Source organism: Calonectris borealis, chromosome Z (genome assembly GCF_964195595.1).
Source record: "Calonectris borealis chromosome Z, bCalBor7.hap1.2, whole genome shotgun sequence".
Lineage (NCBI taxonomy): Eukaryota > Metazoa > Chordata > Aves > Procellariiformes > Procellariidae > Calonectris > Calonectris borealis.
Genome location: NC_134352.1, coordinates 49,871,405 through 49,892,196, shown reverse-complemented (window position 1 = coordinate 49,892,196; position 20,792 = coordinate 49,871,405). Strand labels below are relative to the sequence as shown.

Here is a 20,792-nt window from a genome sequence, read left to right as displayed (position 1 = left end):
TGGTCTTTAGCAGTCCACTGTATTGTTCAATTTTTCCAGAGGCTGGTGCATGGTAGGGAATGTGATAGACCCACTCAATGCCATGCTCTTTGGCCCAGGTGTCTATGAGGGTATTTCGGAAATGAGTCCCGTTGTCTGACTCAATTCTTTCTGGGGTGCCATGTCGCCATAGGACTTGCTTTTCAAGGCCCAGGATGGTGTTCCGGGCGGTGGCATGGGGCACAGGATATGTTTCCAGCCATCCAGTGGTTGCTTCCACCATGGTGAGCACATGGCGCTTACCGTGTCGGGTTTGTGGGAGTGTGATATAATCAATCTGCCAGGCCTCCCCATGTTTATATTTCAACCATCGTCCTCCACACCAGAGAGGCTTTACTCGCTTGGCTTGCTTGATGGCAGCGCATGTTTCACATTCATGGATAACCTGTGCAATAGCGTCCATGGTCAAATCCACCCCTCGATCACAAGCCCATCTATATGTTGCATCTCTTCCTTGATGGCCTGAGGCACCATGGGCCCACCGAGCTATAAATAATTCACCCTTATGTTGCCAGTCCAGATCTACCTGAGCTACTTCGATCTTAGCAGCCTGGTCCACCTGCTGGTTGTTTTGGTGTTCTTCAGTGGCCCGACTCTGGGGTACGTGAGCATCTATGTGACGTACTTTTACAGCCAGGTTCTCTACCCGGGCAGCAATATCTTGCCACAACGCGGCAGCCGAGATGGGTTGACCTCTGCGCTGCCAGTTGTTCTGTTTCCACTGCTGCAACCACCCCCACAGGGCGTTTGCCACCATCCATGAGTCAGTACAAAGTACTGGCCATTTTTCTCGTTCAGCAATGTCCAAGGCCCAGCTGGATGGCTTTTACCTCTGCAAACTGGCTCGATTCACCTTCTCCTTCAGCAGTTTCTGCAACTTGGCGTATAGGACTCCATACAGCAGCTTTCCATCTCTGATGCTTTCCCACAAGGTGACAGGACCCATCAGTGAACAGGGCACATTGCTTCTCGTTTTCCGGTAGTTTGTTATACAGTGGGGCCCCTTCAGCATGCGTCACCTCCTCCTCTGGGGATATGCCAAAATCTTTGCCTTCTGGCCAGTTCGTGATCACCTCCAAGATTCCTGGGCGACTGGGGTTTCCTATTCGGGCTCGTTGTGTGATCAGCGCGACCCACTTACTCCACGTAGCATCGGTGGCATGATGTGTAGAGGGGACCCTCCCTTTGAACATCCAGCCCAGCACCGGCAGTCGGGGTGCCAGGAGGAGCTGGGCTTCAGTACCAACCACTTCCGAAGCAGCTCGAACCCCTTCCTGTGCTGCCAATATCTCCTTCTCAGTTGGAGTGTAGTGGGCCTCGGATCCTCTGTATCCCCGACTCCAAAACCCCAGGGGCTGACCTCCAGTCTCCCCTGGTGCTTTCTGCCAGAGGCTCCAGGTAGGGCCATTCTCCCCGGCTGTGGTGTAGAGCACATTCTTTACATCTGTCCTGCCCGGACTGGCCCAAGGGCTACTGCATGAACTATCTCCTGTTTAATTTGTTCAAAGGCTTGTCATTGCTCAGGGCCCCATTTGAAGTCGTTCTTCTTCCTGGTCACGTGATAGACAGGGCTTACAATTTGACTGTAATTTGGAACATGCATTCTCCAAAAACCCACAACGCCTAAGAAAGCTTGTGTTTCCTTTTTGCTAGTTGGTGGAGACATGGCTGTTATTTTATTAATCACATCTGTTGGGATGTCATGACATCCATCTTGCCATTTTATTCCTAAAAACTGGATCTCCTGTGCAGATCCCTTGACCTTACTTTGTTTTATGGCAAAACCGGCCTTCAGAAGGATTTGAATTATTCTCTCCCCTTTCTCAAAAACTTCTTCTGCTGTGCTGCCCCATACAATGATGTCATCAATGTACTGCAGGTGCTCTGGAGCCTCACCCTGTTCCAGTGCGGTGTGGATCAGTCCATGGCAAATGGTAGGGCTGTGTTTCCACCCCTGGGGCAGTCGGTTCCAGGTGTACTGGACGCCCCTCCAAGTGAAAGCAAACTGTGGCCTGCACCCTGCCGCCAAAGGGATGGAGAAGAACGCATTAGCGATGTCAATTGTGGCGTACCACTTGGCTGCCTTTGACTCCAGTTCATACTGAAGTTCTAGCATGTCCGGCATGACAGCACTCAGTGGTGGCGTGACTTCGTTCAGGCCACGGTAGTCTACTGTTAGTCTCCACTCTCCATTGGACTTTTGCACTGGCCATATGGGACTGTTAAAGGGTGAGCGAGTCTTGCTGGTCACTCCTTGGCTCTCCAGTCGACGAATCAGCTCATGGATGGGGATCAGGGAGTCTCAGTTGGTGCAGTATTGCCGCTGGTGCACTGTTGTGGTAGTGATTGGTACCTGTTGTTCTTGGACCTTCAACAACCCCACAACAGAAGGATCCTCTGAGAGACCGGGCAAGGTGGACAGCTGTTTAATTTCCTCCGTCTCCAGGGCAGCTATACCAAAAGCCCACCGATACCCTTTTGGGTCCTTGAAATACCCTCTCCTGAGGTAATCTATGCCAAGGATGCACGGAGCCTCTGGGCCAGTCACAATGGGGTGCTTCTGCCACTCATTCCCGGTCAGGCTCACTTCGGCCTCCAATACAGTTAACTCTTGGGATCCCTCTGTCACTCCAGAAATACAAATGGGTTCTGCCCCTTTATAGCTTGATGGCATCAGGGTACACTGTGCACCGGTGTCTACGAGAGCCTTATACTCCTGTGGGTCTGATGTGCCAGGCCATCGAATCCACACAGTCCAGTAAGCCCGGTTGTCCCTTTCCTCCACCTGGCTGGAGGCAGGGCCCCTCTAGTCCTGGTCATCATACTCGCTACCCACTTCTTGTAAGTATGAATCAGAAGTCCCTTTATTAAGGTCGGAAGTGGAATCAGCCCTTCTGCTCTCTCTGGGGAGCTGCTCACTGGAGACTGGAGCAGGAGTTTTCCTGGAAGAACCCCCTTTTGTGGTTGTTTTTCCTTGCAACTCACGTACCCGTGCCTGTAGGGCTGAGGTAGGTTTTCCATCCCACTTCCTCATGTCCTTTCCCTGGTCACGCAGGTAAAACCACAGGGTGCCCTGGGGTGTGTAAACACGACATCTCCTCTCTTGAGCAGAGGGACGCTTGCTCTTAATGGCTGAGACACTGGCCCGTGCAGATGGGGAGCAGGACATATCCTCTTTGAGTTGCTGGACCTCCTGAGACAGTTTCTCCACAGCAGAGACACAGGCCCATAGGGAGGAAGAGAGACTTTTTTCGTATTGCCGGAGTTGGCAAACAACTCATCCGCTGTTTGTTCCTCTCCATCTCTCCAGGTCATTACTGCCAATGAGTTTGCATGTGACGCTGGTGCGCTCCGTACAAACTTCCGCCACATGGGTCGGGTGCATTTGTCTTCATCTGGGTCTTTGGATAACTGCTCGTTGTTCAGGTCGTCATAAATCACTTCCAGCACGGCTAATTCCCTCAGGTACTGGATACCTCTCTCCATGGTGGTCCACTTGCCTGGGTGGCATATAACATCTTCCTTGAAGGGATACCTTTCTTTCACACCCGACAGGAGTCGCCTCCAGAGGCTGAGGACTTGTGCCCCTTGTCCAATCGCTTTGCCAATGCCCCCTTCCCTAGCAAAGGATCCCAGCTGCTTGGCTTCCCTACCCTCTAATTCCAGGCTACTGGCCCCGTTATCCCAGCATCGGAGCAGCCAGGTAACAATGTGCTCGCCTGGATGACGGCTGAAGTCTTTTCGCATATCTCGCAGCTCACCCAGGGATAGGGATCGGGTGGTTACCATCTCGTTTACGCGTTCTGCCTCCTCCTCCTGTTCTCGTGATGGCCCTGGTTCATCTTCATCCCTTACTAAACGAGCTGATTTTCTTGTGCATTTTCTTTTTTGTATAGGGGCGACTGATACCAGCAGGTTGGTTCTCTGCCTCAGGGGGCAGAGCAGCTGCCGTGCCTGCCATGGGGGGTGGGGTAGTCACTGTGCTTGCCATGGGGGCTGAGGTAGCCACAGGGCCCGTTGCTTTGTCATCAGCTGCAGAGACGTTTCCTTCCCCTTGGGGGTTCTGAGTGGTGTTAAACAGGGCTCAGTAGGCGTGGGCCAGGCTCCAGCACATTGCAGTGATTTGTGTCTCCCTAGAAGAATGGCCAGAGTGACAGCATACTTTTTCCAAATATTCCACTAATTTTTCAGGATTCTGCACTTGTTCAGGGGTGAAATTCCTGAACACTGGGGGTGCCCATCGTCCTAGGCATTTGCCCATGCTATCCCACTCGCCCTGCCACTCCTAACTATCCAGCCTTGGGGCAGATCTCTGGATGACATTCTTAAATTGCTTACTAACCTTGGATAAAACCAAAACAATATTCCCAAGGAGCACCAATAGATGTATCTTAACTACCCAGGGATGTTCAAGGTACTGGCAAGTTATTTTAACAAAGGAGATGACATCATAGAGGAAGGTAGCGAGGGTGCCATTCTCTATTTCCTCCATAAAAAAATCTCTCAGAGGAAAAGGTATAATTGCTAATGGTCTCCATGAGGTGGTACCCGAAATACAGTAACGGCTTCATTACAAATACCAAATGCCAAATAACCCCCAATGCCAGCGTTTTAGTAACAAATCTCCCAGGCAAAACGTCATTAATCACTGCAGACTACAAAACCCAACTCCAATCTTTAACAGATATAAATTCCCTAATATGCTCTAATTGATCTGTTGTTATCTCAACCCTTCGCTGCCCAACGTTGGGTGCCAAAAAGGACTGTCATGGTTTAATCCCAGCCAGCAAATAAACCCCACGCAGCCGCTCGCTCACCCGCCCTCCGGTGGGATGGGGGAGAGAATCGGGAGGGCACAAGTAGGAAAACTCCCGGGTTGAGATAAAAACAGTTTAATAATTGAAATAAAATGAAGTAGAACAGTAACAATAACAATGAGAACAACAACAATAACAGAATATACAAAGCAGACGATGCACAATGCAACTGCTCACCGACCGCCGACCGCCTGTCACGAACGGGGGGCGAGCCCCCCCCCACACCTGGTTTTTATACTGAGCATGATGTCACATGGTATAGAATACCCCATTGGCCAGCTGGGTCCACCACCCGGCTGTGCTCCCCCCTCCCAGTGCAAGCATCACCCAGCAACAGCCAAAGCTTCAATGGGCCATCAACGCTCCTTTCACACCAAACCCAAAACACAGCACACCCCAAGCTACTGGGAAGAAAGTTAACTCTGTCCCAGCCAGAACCAGGACACTTTAATTGTACCTTTTGTACGTGTCTTTGATGAGAGTGACTGATAAGGCCAGATCTCAGACTTTGTTATCCAGCCATGACTTTTTAAGTGTGACTTCACAGCTCATCTGAAGAGGCTGTTCTACCGCTGTCACCATGGATGCGGTTGAACCCCCATTATACTAATAATAATGTATGTTACTATGAGATCTCTTTTTTAGCGTCTCAAGAGGAGGTTATCTTTCTCAATTAAAGAGCAAAAGTTAGGTGGGAAAAGGAAAAAAAAATACAGAGAAACAAGGATCAACGTGTCTTTTCCCTGAATTTGATGTTTTTCATTTGTGCAAATGATCTAGAAAAAGCCAATGCCTGGGAATTAAGTTTATTTTAAGAGCTCTCCAAATATGAAATGAGTGACTGGTTTGAAAGAAGGTTACAAACAAAATCAAGCTGTCATTTGTAGCTCGCTGAGGCCCTGCTCTTTGAATCCATTTCCAAGAAGGCTGCATCCACTCTCTTTTTCCTTCAGTGTCCACCTTGCAGGCTCTCACTCTTGGAAGCAGGGAGATAGAGATTGTGACCATCAGCATCAGTTCCCTCAAAGATGTAACCGGGTGGGTCTTTGTAAGAGGCCAAGCATCTAACAATGCTCTTTGGTGTGTAGCTAGTAGTGTAGATGGTTTTAGCATCTAGCAAAGTGTGATGCTTTGGGCCTGACCAGCCAGGTTTACAGCTCTTCGTAACTGTGAGCGGATGAGGCACATAATGGGTCTGAAAGGTAGTCAAGCAATCCATTGGTTTTGCTGAGAAAGTCAGCGCTGGAGCATGAGTAATAGGTTTTAGTCTCTTGCACAGCCAAGGCTTATAGTCTCCCTTCATTACAGAAGAGCTATTGAATGGCTCAGTACTTTCTTTAAGCTGAGCCAAAGATCGACACATCTTGGCTGGCTTGCCATTTGGGTGCTTGTAATGTATCTGAGTAGTGGTGTGAAGGTCCATTTTCTCCAGAGGAGGAAGATATACATCAGGTTGTTTGGTGAACACGGGAGTCCATGGCCAAGCTTGATATTTTTCCTGAAACTCAGTTGTAGAGGAAAACGGAAGATCATGGAGAAGCTCCGGCTGGTATGGTTTTGCCAGCTTGGCTGGATGACCAGCCAGCCCCTTGTAAGAAACTTTGTGGGTAGTGAGGTCATCGAATGGGACCTCATTGACCTTGTATTTCTCATATTTATGGACATAACGTTTCTCCATAGGATACGGCACATAATTCACTCTATAACTGGTTATATTCTCAAAGGCAGCCTTGCTTTTCTGGACCAGATTCAGAGGTTTGCAGCTTTGAGTGGCAACTGGCCCTCTGTAGAGATAGTTGTCCTGGACAATGGTTCTGTGGTCAAATTTTTCTTTTGATGGGTGAAACCTGTTGTTTGGTCTGATCAGCTCTGTCTTTGGTTCATTCCATAGCACGTAGTCATCTGAAATGTAAGAGGAATCCTATCTAAGTGCTCAACCGAAGTTCTTTGGTGAGTTTAGGCATATACTATATTATGTTTTGATTATTACATTTTCTACTGTAATATTTGTTGACGTTGTAATGACTGACAAATCCTATTAAAAGAGCTGCTGTAGAACACATTATACACTAGTGTCTAACCCCTGGAAATGCTTATCATCTACACACAAAATGGAATGAAAATAGTCCTGTACCTGCCCATACCTACAGAGATGGTGAAACACAGTGTAGGAAGATTAAATTATGTTCTCAGTCTTGCAGAGATCTTTTCTGCACATGACTGAGTGGGTGCTATCCTCACGCTCAGTCAACCAGAAATCATGAGAGTGGAGTATCACGGCACTGACTTCAACCCCCTTCATTTATCTTCCTGCAGCTATGTTGTGGCTGGCTCAGAGCACAGGCAGGGTATGCCTATGTCTGCAGAAGGCTGTTCAGGTGTCTTCCACAGTACCTCTGGGGCAAGGAGAACCAGATGTCCACCATTCCACTCTAAAGGCCAAATCGCAGAGCTACCCTTCCTCTTTGAACCTTCTCATTTGGGGTTGACCTGATCTCTCGACTGCACAGATGTGATGCTGCCTACTGTTTGCTGAGTTCATCTTGGTGTCAGCAAGCTGTGCTGTGTGGCATCTCCTCGCTCTTGGCTTTGTTCTCTGTGGTACTCCTGCTGTCAGTACAAGCAGGAACTGAGAAGGAGCTTGTAATTCTGTCTCCAATTCTTCCTTATTAGAAAAACTGTGCTGGACTTTGCAGACCAAGCCTACACAGATCTGAGGCATTGAATCATACCGCAGAGATGGCTCATACTCCAGAAATCTTGCTATGCAAATTCATGACTAAGAAAACATTTTAGGTGGCATTTTAGAGACATTCATATCTCCCTTCTTTGGCAGGATACCGGAAAAAAAAAATGAGGCACTGAGACTTAAAAAGATTTGCACTCAGTCACATTAGAAATCTATTGCAAAGCTGCCTAACTCTCCGATCACTGCTGCAGCCACAAGACCATCATTTTTTCCCTTCCTATTAATTTTGTGCAACTTCCCCTAGAGAGCATTATGGTTACTGGTAGGAAGTTGAAACGAGATAGTCTTGGAGTTAATCCAAGTCTTTTTTTTTTTAATTTTCCCTCCTTTCAAACCACATTGAGAGTCATGAGGCAAATAAGCTTCCAGCTGACTCTGCACAGGAAGGAAGTCTGGATTTCAAAGTAGTAGAGAGTAAATGATGCAATTAGGTATCAGGATATTTGAACTCTCCAATCCAAACAGTGTTATTCCTTTTGAATGGCCATGGCTATTGTACTGCACAAACACAATTACACAAAGGATGTGTTCATTACAATGTGAAGTTGACCAAAAAAAGAAAGTAACTTTTTGCCCCAATTAAATGTCCTTTTAAAGTCCTTCTGGTTCAAATCAAGTTGCTCTGCCCTGGCGCAAGGCCCTGGCCCTTGGGTACGGAGCTGCCCTCATGTTGCTAATGACTGCAGGCAGCTGAGAACATGGGTCTGCCTGTGTGCACCGGCATAGACATTCATTTGACACTGTTGGTGCCACTGAAGCCCGGGCTGCGTGCCCTGCTAGTGCCATGGGTGTTTAAATGCCCCAGGTGCTCCTGTTTCTCTGGAGAAATAGGAGATGTCCAGGCACCGCCGCACTGGTGGGACGCTGACCTTCTGCCAAGGGTACATCATTTTCCTGGAGAGATGGTCCAGCAGGGTGAGCCACAAGCATATACGGACACGTGTCATTACAGGGAATGTATTAATAAAGTGTTAAAAAGTGAGAAGTTAATGAGATTCAGACCATCTCTAAGCAAGGGTTCATTCAGAGATTTGACATTTCAGATGCCAACCGAGAGTTACCAAAAAATTTTTTAGGTTCTCCCATCATCCTTGTTGGAAAATAGTCTGTGCATTTTGGACATAACCACAGCTTTTGCAAAATATTCAAAATATGACAAGCAAGACCATCTGTCTTCAATTTTAAAAATTTACAAGCTCTACACATTTGGAGACCTCATAGGCATTATGAATTTATTTTACTTAGTGTAAGCCAGCAGTGCTACTATTCCTTCAAAATATGTTACAATTTTATTGTAACTCTAATTCTTCTCCCATAGATATTAATAGTTTCCCATGTAGCACAATCTTGAAAACATTAGGGGGTACAGGAGGGAACGGAGGATATGAACCATATGTTATTGGAGGGTTAGGCACATCTCACTATAACCAAGCAAGACAAAACTAAAATTAGATTACGTACCTGCAGATGGATAGAAACAGCTACGTGTGTAGCTTGGAGGAGATGATAATTCTGAAACCTTAAGTTGCAAAGTCATCTGACAGTAATTGTGATGTGCAATGGCATCGTCTTAAACCTACAGTGTCATTTGGGATATGGTGTGTTCAGTGCGAAGGAGTATGACAATACAGTAAGAAAGGCCATTTAATACCAATGCAGCAGTGTTTTATATGCTGCTTAAGTATTTGAATTATGATAATTACTTGATTAACATGTTTCAAAATTTCACATTTGAGTAGTGATCAGTAAAACCTAGCAATGCTTAGAGAATAGCACAATGAAAAATTGTATTTTTTGTGAACCTGGGCCTTTAAAAGGGAATTTATTCAGTATGCAACTTGATCTTTGAGGGGGTTTGGACGAAGATTTTCATTTGCAATGTTTTGAAAAATACTGCAAATTATAACCAAATGTGGCTGTGATACATTTTATTAGAGCTCTGGAGTAACAGTTAAGGTGCTGACCTAAACACTGATAAATGACAAAGATACACATCTGGTTCAGATACAGAGAAGTTAAGGATATCTAAACATGGAGGAAAGACCCTCTGCTTGCGCAAAGCAGTCTTTTTTTATTGGCTTTGCTGAAGCTATTTCAATGAATACCACCTGGTGACATTGCCTCTGCAAAACAAAGTGTTCAAAATTGTGTAAATGTGGGTATTTTGCACCTGTGGGTCACAGCCTTCATGACTCAAGTCATTCTAAATGGACAGTATTTCCTGTGTGCGTAATGTAAAAATTCCAGTTTATGCCGTTGCAAACATGCAGCTGCACTAAAGTCTGACTTTCAGTCATTTCAGCTGGGTAATCTTAACACTGCATTCACATATCTTTCGTTTCCTTACTTCCTTTATCATTTTGAGTTTTAAGAAAAAAAATGTTTCTGTACATTGGGACAAATCTCAATGCCAGCACCAATCATAAGCTTTTATACCTGCACAGCATAATAAAAATAAAATTAAATAAAAACAAAATTAAATTAAAATAAAACAAAATAAAATAAAATAAATTAAAATAAAACAAAAAAAATAAAGTAAAATAAAGTAAAATAATTTAAAAATATTTTAAGAAATCACAAATGCTAGCTATCTGCCTAAGAACATTAGCTAGCTGGAAGGTGTGCAGAGGGGAGGCAAAATCCTCTGTTTTTCTACTTATAACTTACTACCAAAACTAGCACAGTTACGTAACTGTGCAACTGACAGTTTTCCCCCAGTACCTGCAGAAGAGAATTCATGCTGGTGAAGAGAAAGGAACAAAGCCCCCACAAAGACAAACCACCCACACCAAGTTACTGCTACTGAGAAACAAGAGCAGCAGAGTTAGATGCATAGGGCACCTATTTTACCAGGAGTAGAGCCTGAGTGCTTTGGAGTTTTGTGTGGAACTTCTGTCTGTCCGTAATTCCCACATACGTCTCTTGCACATCCACAGATTGACTCTGCAGCACACACCAAAAGGGTCCCATGCTTCATGATCTGCTCAGACCTAGCAAATTCTACATTTTTTAGATGTGTCTGATCCACTGAATGTGTGGACCAGCCCTGCCAGTATGTCAAAATTATGTTCAGTATATCCTAAAGATGATGCTGCCGGACCCACTTGCAGGAGTTCACATGGCCCTGGTTCTACCTAGGGTGCCTGTAGGCCTGTCAGACATGCGAAGGAGGTGAACTCAGAGAGGTCCCAGTGCTACCATTAATGCAGGGCTGTATTCCCAACAATTTGTGTCTGTGTGGTTCCTGCACAGCTTGTTGGCATACATAGACAGAAGGAATAACAACTGCACACGGTTTTGATCTGTCTTCTTAAAAAATGAAGCTACTGGTGAAGTCCTGAAAGAAGCTGCAAGGGCACGTACCTTCGTAAGTGGTTCTTGTATCCATTTTGGCACTGGGGATATGTCTCGTCACACAGGGGATGCACGGAGGTACTTGAGAGCTAGGGTAGGAGTTATAATCTTGTTTATAAGTGGAGGTCAAATCCATACTCTCATCACTCTTGACATGCTTTTCAGGTGGTTTAAGTTTCTGTGGCAACACTCCATAAGCTATGTAATCTCTCCTGTGAAGAATAATTTCATTATGTCTTTTGTCTTGAGGAAAAAATCATGTTCTTTTTTCTGAACACAAAAAGAAATTAATACTTCCCCTTACCTCCACAGCCTAAGAAAGTCTGGATAGGATAAAGCAGTAAAGAAACAGACAAGCCTTTCACATTTGGAAACCTGGACTCTGAAAAAGGCAGCTCCGAACAACCTCAGGCAGACCAGGTTCCCCTTTCTCTCCATCCAGTGAGGTCAATGGCCTTACACAAAGCTATCTCTGTTCTACAGCGGAGTTACATCAGACGACATAACTCCTTTTAAAAGCCCAATAATTATAGCAGGCTACCTAGTATGTATGGGAAACGTGAGAGAGGCAACAATAGCCTTCCCAGACAACACACTGTACAGCAGTTCAGCCCAGAATGGGGAGATAACAACAAAACAGTTCTACAGCAAAACACCAGTTGAGGAAAGAAACACCAGCATGGTCAGACAGTCAGCTTTTTCTCAGGTACCACTGTAAAAGAGCTATTTTAAGATACTGGCGTAGTGTTACTTTACTCCAACAAAACATTACAGAAACAAGATGGAGAGGAAAATAACATCACCATCCGACACTCCCTAAGCTGAACCTATTTCGCTGCCCACATCCTTTGGTACAGGGCAGAGAGTCTGCTGCCTGGCACCAGCGAATTCAGTCTCTAATGTCAGAGTACTTTTCCACTGGTGTGCAGATCTGTTTACACCATTGGCAGCCAGCCAGGAGAAATGGTCAGTACTGGAGCTATTCTAATATTAATATTGCGCTTTGCATCTGGAGTGATGTTGGGTGGGCAAGAGCCTGAGCCTCTGAATATACTGTATTAGTTACATATTTTAGCAAATAAATAAGGTTCTCAAAAGTCTGTGTGGAGCAGAAGGGAAGAGAATGTACATTGCAAAGTATTGGGTATAGGGGTAAAAACAGAAATGCAGAAGTAAAAAAAAATCCAAGAGCATCAAGAGGTACTTATGTACATGTCATACATGTTGTAGCTCCTTGGCATACTTTTGACAGCAATTTAAAGCCAGTGTGTTTTTTAAGAGGAGCCAAGAAAAGACAAGCAGGAATACAACAGTCATGCAGCATCCTCAGTAGCAGGGAGGGATCAGTAACAGAGACGTTCTTTCCCAAGCCACTCCCAGTAGGCTGCACAATCCCACATTTGAAACAGCCGAGCCTGTACCAGAGGCAAGTAACAGGCAGGCAATTCTTCACCAGTGTGATGAAGGCTTTTCTTCAGTGGGAGTACCTTTTCCCACTCTGACCGCTGTGATACGACAGGACCTGCAGTGGAGATTACAGAGGAGAGATTCATCTGCTGATACATCAGTGGCAACCTGCATCCAAGACACCACGAAAAATGGTACTGCCTGCAACTCCCAGACTTTATCGAGGGGGCTTGCTGCTGCAATATGACACCTCACACTCAGCTAAGTGTTACTAGAGAAGACGGGTGACAACTCAGTGTTTGCTGGCCTCACAGTCCCTGCAGTTATTCTCATATACTCCGTCAGTTCATCCTCTCTTGAGTTTAGCCACACAGAACCAGAGCTTTTAGCAGACCTGTAATAGGTGGTGGCACTTTTCCACTAGGCCTTGGTACTTTCATGCTGGGTATATTTTCTTACCAGTGTTGCCCAGAGAACAGCAAGACTTGCAATCCTATGGCTAACTGTTCAGGCTCTGTGTTTTCTCCTCTAAAAAGGGTAGGCAAGTTTTACATATTTGGTAGAGTGCATGCTCTGAAGAAGCAAATATAAGCAGTTTCTGCGCTTTCTTACTAGTGTGCTTTTCAGAAGTTGTACTAAACTCCAGGAGTAACAGTTACTCTGGGAATCACTAGCCTTGTCTGAGCAAGGACAGTCTTGCTGATTGAGCAGGAAGTTTCTAAGGACTTCTTGACAGACCCCACATGGTGGCTGCCCCTCCTCGCCTGCCTTAAGAGGACTCCAGTGAGCCCAGGATTTAGTTCTAGGCAGACACAAAGATGTCTAGCTGCTTCGTCTCATGCTGGAGATGAAAGGCATATATAGAAGTAGAGTCTGCTCTTTGGAAACCTCTGATCCTTTCAGCTGTTGCTGAGAACTTCCGCATAGACAGAGGCATCCCAAATATGAGTAAGTCGTGCATTTCAGACTTCATCAGCCACATTTGTGATTTAAATTGACAACTCTTAAAAAGGCATAGGTAGGGGAAGGAGTTGGTAGAGCTTCCATGTCAGGATGAGGACAAATGCATGGTGTCAGTTGTTAGGACTTCATTAATAGCTATTGGCATCTCCTAGGTCTCTAATTTGGTTCAGCAAAGAGTGATGTTCCTCATGACTGTGCCTGTGATGACAAAGGAAGTAAACATCAAGATCAGGCAGCAGCCACTGTTTGAGGAAAGGGAAGCTTTCAGATTCATATTAAAGGATCAGAGTCTTATTTTTTATGTTTCTTTGGTGGACAAGCGCTTGGCACATCTCTTTACTAGCAGCAGGGAAGAACTTCAGAAGTTACTTCCATCAGGGAAATGGGCACAGTGCGAGTGTGAGGACTTCTGCCAAATACCAACACTGAGGAACAACATAGCTGAGAAGCATAAACAGCCTAGCAATCCACAGTGACTTCCTTGAGGAAAACACCCACACCCCCTTTCCAATCATCAAGCTCTACCATATTCACAGCCCCTTGGAAACCAGTCACTCACATTACAGTGTACAAAGTGCCACACAAAACACAGAACAAAGGAAAAATACTCCTCCAAGACCATCCATACTTTCCCAGACAACATTTCTGCTCATTTCCCAGAAGCCTTCCCAAAACAGAAAGTGAGCAAAAGCTGAGACCATGACTATGCTTCTATGGCGCACGTATTCTCTGATCAAATCACATCTCAATTTCCAGGAAGTGCAAGAAAAATAGCTGCTTGCCTCCTCTACAACAACTGGCCTCAGACCTTCATCCCTCCTTCATAGAACCCTCATGAGTGTTTGTACCACTGCAACGTTGTTCTTTTCAGGCTCCCCTTGTGAAAACCAATCATTTTCCTTTTCTCCATTATCCATCTCTCTCACACATACACTCCTCCCTGTCTTTCACTATTTTTCATACTTTGTAGTCGAGGTGCCTTCCATGGGTATCTGTGCCATCTTGTATGCTTCCTTCGGCTTAAATGAGCCTCTGGGAAGAGTGATGGGATAAAGAGGGTACTGCTCCATGTACTCTGACAGCACGCATGGCTTCTCACTCTTCTCATAGGGCCTGGTGGGCAGATGTGGACAACGGTGACGTCTGCAAGGGAAAAAAACAGCACAGAAGTTAGTGACTCACAGGTAGCTGATAATACCTCATTGTATAAGTCGGCTGCAGATTGCAACTACTATATAGTGGGTAAGTGAGCATTGCAATGACTGCTATAGCCTTGATTATTTAATGTGCAAAAGCATAACCTGCACAAAGAAAGGGTTGGTTCTGTCTACTACTATAGCCTGCAGTCAAAAAAGTCCGTAAAGTCAACAAAAACAGCCTAAGAAAAGCAAGTTCATCTAGATGAAGAAAAAAGCGAGTTAATCTGAGATACAGCCAAGTGCGCTATATTGTGCTGGACTAGAAACTCTAGTTAATGTCCCTTTTGTTCCATTTCTCATAAATTTATTCTTCTACTTTGCCCACATATTGAGCTCACTTGTGTAGACAAGGGAGCAAAAGGGTAACAGTTCGGGAGTCTCTATTCACTCACACTTGGGCAGCACTGCTCTGCTCATCTCTCCTTCCGAAAGCAATTCAGTCTGGATACTGCAAGACCTCTCCATAATGTGCACCAAAACGAGGATAGTGAGAACAAACTGATTTTCTGAGGAAGCTCCCTCCTGACTGAAACTAAAATGCCACCATGGATCATCCATCATTGGTGACCTCCTTCTTTCCACATTGGGACCAGGCCAGAGCAGGGTGGGCAAGGTTCATCCTGTCAAAAAGAGGTTTGGGATCCCGCCCTCAGATTTCTTCCCAGAGACGTAACAGTTTATGTCCCTTTCTGGTTTGAGTCAAACCCACTAGAGTCAATGCGAAGGTTGCTGATTAAGGACTTCAGAAACCAGCCCACAGGAATTACAGTGCGAGGAGGAGGCCTCTGGTTTTATGTCTCATACATCATTCCTGCCAAACTCAGAGTGTTGCCTACTGGATGTGTGTTTTCCAGTGCTACGTCTAGTCCAGAGCTGAATTACTCATTTGAAAGGGCTTCCACACTTAACAAAATCCCTGTTAAATTAAATGTTGAGCAATATAGGATCAATAGATGTCTCATTACCTAAATTTATATAGATAACCCCTGGTCTACATTCAAGGGTACACCTTCATACACTGAATCATTTTCCAAACTAGCACAGGAGGGGAAAAAGGGCCCAGAGGGCTCAAATAAAATTCAGCATCTTTTTGACAAGCCAGTTTCTCACTTGGATTACAAATCCTTCTGTGAAAACATAAATCAGGAGGAGTCCTAGTAGATTCATTTTTTCCTTGGAGAAGTTTTGAGTTTGGACCTAAAGGGAGTCCTTACAGGAAGTAAGGCAGACTATTCCTGTGAGTTAAAATATTAGAAGACAAGACTTCAGGGTGGAAATCTCAAAAAAAAAAAAAAAAAAAAAAAAGGAGATGCCCCACTCTCTTAGGAACCTTATAAAATTCCAGCTTTCATGTAACTGGAGGAGAGGCAAACAGGAAAATGAAAAAAAGATAAATATGCTCACTCTGGCTGGTCCATGTGACCTTGCTGGAATGGATTTTGTGAGAAAAACCTTCCAAACACAGGCTGCACTGACACTTTCTGGCCACATTTGTGGTCTTCCAGTATTCCTAGGAATTATTCCTCATTCTCCAAGAGAAAATGATCTGCCTATTTTTTCTGCTTCAGATATGCTGGCTTCACATCACCCTTAAGTGCGCTTTTGTCCCCCTACTCTCTTAAAGTCTATGACGCAGCAACTAGTTTTCTGCTTGGCTTTGGAGTGTGTTGATGAGGCCCTTATGTTAGTTTTTTATGGTAAAACTGCACTCAGACCAGAGTGGGGGAAATAGCTATACTACCTAGTTCATCATGGCCCTGCATATGGTGCAGACACTGGCCAGCAGTAGCAATCTGCAAATAAGGAATGGCTGATCAGGAGCAAATTAATGACACTTCACTGATATCATCAGTTAGTATCCCATCACTGCTCAGCTGCACGCAGAGGGTTTGAAGGGGCTGGCTTGCGACACCAGGTTTCCCAAGCTGTCCAGAGCAGAGGCTTTGTGCACCTCCCTGTCTGTACCAGGCAGGCACTCTGCTGCAGACACATTATCCCGCATCCTGATGGACATTTGCGAGACAGTCTTGCACCTGCCCAGTAGCACTGTTGGCACTGGCGAAGGTGAGGGTCCTGCGAACCGGCAGGACAAGGATGGGTAATGCAGGTACCCCTCCGAGGACCCCAGGAGAAGGCAGGGAACAACAGCTTGTGGAACGTACGTTTTTCCCCTTGCAGACATTGCTGGCAGCATGAATGCTGGGAGACTGCTCAACAGCCCAGGATGGGAAAAAGGCCAGGATCTCCTGCAGATAGCAGCAGCCCCAGGTTGCCAAGCTCTTTGCCCTAGGATGAGGTTAAGCCTTCAGCATGATCTGGCAACACAGGTGGCTTTACTCCTCAAGTATTCACCCACTCTTCATGCGTACAAATCCGCTTTCTTTGTTGAACTTCAGAGCACACATCAACAACAAAATGAGATATTTCAGAGTTAGCTCTTGGGAAAAGCACTTCCGCACTTCCTGACAGGGCAGACAACTAAACCTGAATGCTTGGTCGTCTATTATTTTGCACTAAATTGTGATGTATGCCCACAGATTTTACAGTAATACTCCCTGTATTACAGACTATGAGCAGAAAATTATCATCAGTGATAATTCACCACCAATATATGATATTGCAAAAGCTTTGCTTCTGCATCCAGAGAGATATTCCTGAAAATATTTTGTACTGGAGACTAATGTAAATAGCAGAGCAAGACCCTTAACAACAAGGAGTGGAACAATGCTAGACTTCAAGATTTGCTACACTTTACTACTCCTTCTGGCACAATAAATATTTATAAAACAACTACATGATTTGTCAGTACTGAAGTCACTGCTATGTGACTGCAGCAAGTCGGCATGTTAATGTCAGAGCTAAACAGTTAAAATTACTGTATAAATGTTTTGATATTGCAGTTCTCAAACTGTACTCTATTTTGTAAAATCTGATGAGACCTAAATTTTGACATTTGTTATGCTTGCCTGCTTAGATATTGGGGTTTTTTGGCTAATTCCACTCTGATTTTCACTTATGCAAATTGCACTTTACTTGATGGAGTAACTAACTTGAGCTACCAAGTTAGCCCAGCAATATTGGTAATAAAATGTAACAACATGAAAGCACAGAGGTCTTTTTTTGTTTACTAGGAATTATGAAGAATAGCAGACTCTTTGAGGGTAAAAAGAATGCAGGTCCCCTGCCTTCAAAGGACTTGGGTTCATCTAAACAGAAGCTGACATGAAACGTGAACAATTTATCAGCTTACATTAAATACTCATTTAAACCAGGAAGGACAACCTGAGGCACGGCTCAAGACCAGAATTCAGGATGTTTGAATTCAATTTCTGCATTTACCACAGTCTCCCCGACCAGCACAGCTCTCTGCCAACTAGAGAGAAAACATGGACTTCTCCAGAGGAGAAAGAGGAGGAATCCTGTAAGATTTATTAGTTTATAAAGATAAGCCTCTCAAATTTACCTGATTTTTTAAATGTCTGTGATTAATAATAAAAGATTATCACAGTGGGCTTAAAATGCAGGTGGAATGGTAAGAAAGTTGTACTATTAAAAGCGTAATTTATCCCAGTTATGTGGCTTACTACTGGTAATTACTGTCCATAGAGGTCATGAATGCCATGGTATTACTGCTTGAGAGAAAAAACATGAGGCTCAGAAATGGCTGAACTGTCATTCAGGAGAATTTAGTATTCTCTTGTAAAAAACCCCTGGTCCTCAGACCAAGACTCACAGGGAAAAGCAACATCTCCTTGACCACTTAGACCCTTAATCTATTTCTTGTACCATCTCTAATTTCCATGAGTGGTCAGATCAAGTCAATAGGAATCTCTAGTTTAGGTGGAATGATGATGCTGTCCAAAGAAAGATAGGGATGTAAAAATGTGCCAAACAATGGAGGTGGGCTCTAATAGCAGGCACTGATTGTCAACAGTCAGGCTGCAAAGAAAATCACTGAAGGTGAGACTTTATTTGTGCAAATCTCTTCTCTTCCAAGCAAAGGAGATGCAATCAGAGGCCCAGCTGATCGAGTTACAAAAGAATGGATGACAGATTAGATGTTTGTGAAGAAAAGAAGAGCATCCATGTGCAAACTACCGAAGTATATCACATACAAATATTAAATATGCTAATAATATCAGGAAAATGAAAACACATTGTGGATAGGGGCACATGGAAAGTACAAGGCTCTGCTTTTACATGATGAATGGTTTTGAAACAAAAAGTAAATGCACAATAAAAGCAAGAGATCCCTTGAGAGAAGTTTGAAGTCCTTGTGATGATAACAGTACAAAAAAATATTAATCTGAAACCTTTGGAAGGTTAACTGTAATTCCCATACAGCTCAGAAGCTTTTTAGTTTGTGTCGTGTCAGAACCCTGAACTCTGGATGACAAACTTCACTTTTTCCCCAACACATACATGCACCAAATGTTAGACCAGGTGGATCAGTAATCACCCCAAAATGAATAAAAGTGACAGTGGAGAAAGAGGGGTTTGACACACCTGCATGCACACAGTCTTCACTGTGATTTTGGGCAAAAGTTTAACAAAAGAGAAACATGTATTTGTAGACGTGTAGTGCTCATCAGTGCCAAATGAATGAAATATACGATTGCTCAGTCTTCCAAATCCACTCTCACCAGAATGCCACCACTGGGAATCCAGAGCAGCTGGAAGGAGGACAGTAGCCTGGAAGAGGACAAAACCCTGGGGTTCACTATTACATGTCGTTGTGGTTGTCCCCCTTTCAAAAGCTGCACAAAGTCATCATGGTCATCCTTTTTTAGTGACCTAGTGAACTCTAAGCAAGGCTCTGTATTAAGCTCATTATACTCCTCATGGCCAGTCTTGCCTTTATTCACACTTTTAATCTTGCTTTCCACATGTGCAACCAAGAAAAGAAAATCTTTGTTATAATCTCTGTACTAATCTCATCTCAAATAACCCTCAATGAACAAGAATTGTACTGTTTCTTCACATTGTCATTAATATGATTTTAGGTACCACCAATACGGTTCAGAGGGCTTTATTGACTTATCTCTACTTCAGTACCTGAAGGTTCAGAAGAGATAATTTGCAGAAATAAATACTACCTTCCTACCTCTATTATACATGTCCTCTTTGAAATAATGTAAGCAAAGATTAATATTGACTCATTTAAAACAAAAAGTATAGCAAGTAGAAAGGAAGTCTTAAAGATCCTGACTGTCATTAAACCAAACAACAACTGTGCAAAACCAGGTAATCATGCAGATTGAGTAAATCTTTTATGTTGTTAGAGTTGACTCATCCTAGCTAAATGCAGCAAACAATGGAGAAAATTATGCCAAAACTAGTTTCAGGGGTCCCAGGAGCAGTCATGGCAAGAGCATACACTAAACATTTGTGGCTGCGTTACTTTTGGCAGCTCACCCGAGACACAAGCAAAAGGAAGGTCCAAACAGTCCAATAACTTTAGTAAATTATTTGTGGAAACAGTATCCTTTGAAATTGGAATATGCTTTTGACAGGAAACAGGCAGATATCTATGTCCAGGGATACTAAATTTGGGTGGTAATGGATTTAACTTTCACAAAATGAATACAGTGATTTATCTGTGGCCTCCAACTGAGAACAAAGTTTCACACCACTCTCCCCTAAGAGAGCAGTCAAAGTGTAATTAGACCTGTCATGAAGTATTATAATGCCATCCTCACTGCAAGCTTGAGAGCTCTCAGATTTCAGCACATTAACACAATCATGGCAGATCACATTTTACACAAACTCATTATGATGGATTTTGTGACTTACTAAAACAAGAACTAGTGAGGTCTGTCCTTGTGCGTGCACACCCACTGCACCTAATCAGCAATGATGGAGCAAATACCAGTTTCTTTTACATCTTAGTTTGTATAGCAGTACCATAGATCAAGTAGAGGTGCACACCTGATATTTATCTGAGATGAGACAGAAAGCTAGAAAGATATCTCAGCTAACTAAAAAACTAGAGATTTACATATCATCAGTCCTCGGAGAATTCATCTATAAGCCACAAAGATTAACTGATTTGAGTAGACAATGTTGTTTCTGCATGTGAAACAAGGTGTTTGAATGTTTAATGTCAATAACGTTACTGCAGACAGATGCCAGCAAGCTCTGCCTGTGCTTGGGATGCAGGGGGCAGAGACAACACAGTGATAACTTACCCACTCTAGTGCTGAACGGCTCAACCGCATTAAAGGCTTGCAGGGCTATTATGGGCTGGAAAACACCACCTTTAAA

General features: G+C 44.2%; 1 protein-coding gene across 1 annotated transcript; it reads right to left on the bottom strand.

The window, feature by feature from the left end:
- Positions 1–5,636: 5,636 nt before the first annotated feature.
- SAXO1 (stabilizer of axonemal microtubules 1) lies at positions 5,637–14,468 on the bottom strand. The gene is made up of 3 exons (XM_075137184.1): positions 14,293–14,468; positions 10,969–11,171; positions 5,637–6,758 (listed from the first exon to the last, which is right to left on the bottom strand). The coding sequence occupies exons 1-3, from the start codon at positions 14,397–14,399 to the stop codon at positions 5,806–5,808; spliced, it is 1,263 nt and encodes a 420-aa protein (XP_074993285.1). The 5' UTR covers positions 14,400–14,468; the 3' UTR covers positions 5,637–5,805.
- Between the last annotated feature and the right edge of the window lie 6,324 nt (positions 14,469–20,792).

Coding starts and splice junctions, on each gene's coding strand:
- SAXO1 (XM_075137184.1), bottom strand. CDS start 14,399: ATGGAGCAGTACCCTCTTTATCCCATCACTCTTCCCAGAGGCTCATTT. Junction 11,172..14,292: donor GAAGGCACCTCGACTACAAA/GTATGAAAAATA, acceptor TATTCTTCACAG/GAGAGATTACATAGCTTATG. Junction 6,759..10,968: donor TACAAGAACCACTTACGAAG/GTACGTGCCCTT, acceptor CTTACATTTCAG/ATGACTACGTGCTATGGAAT.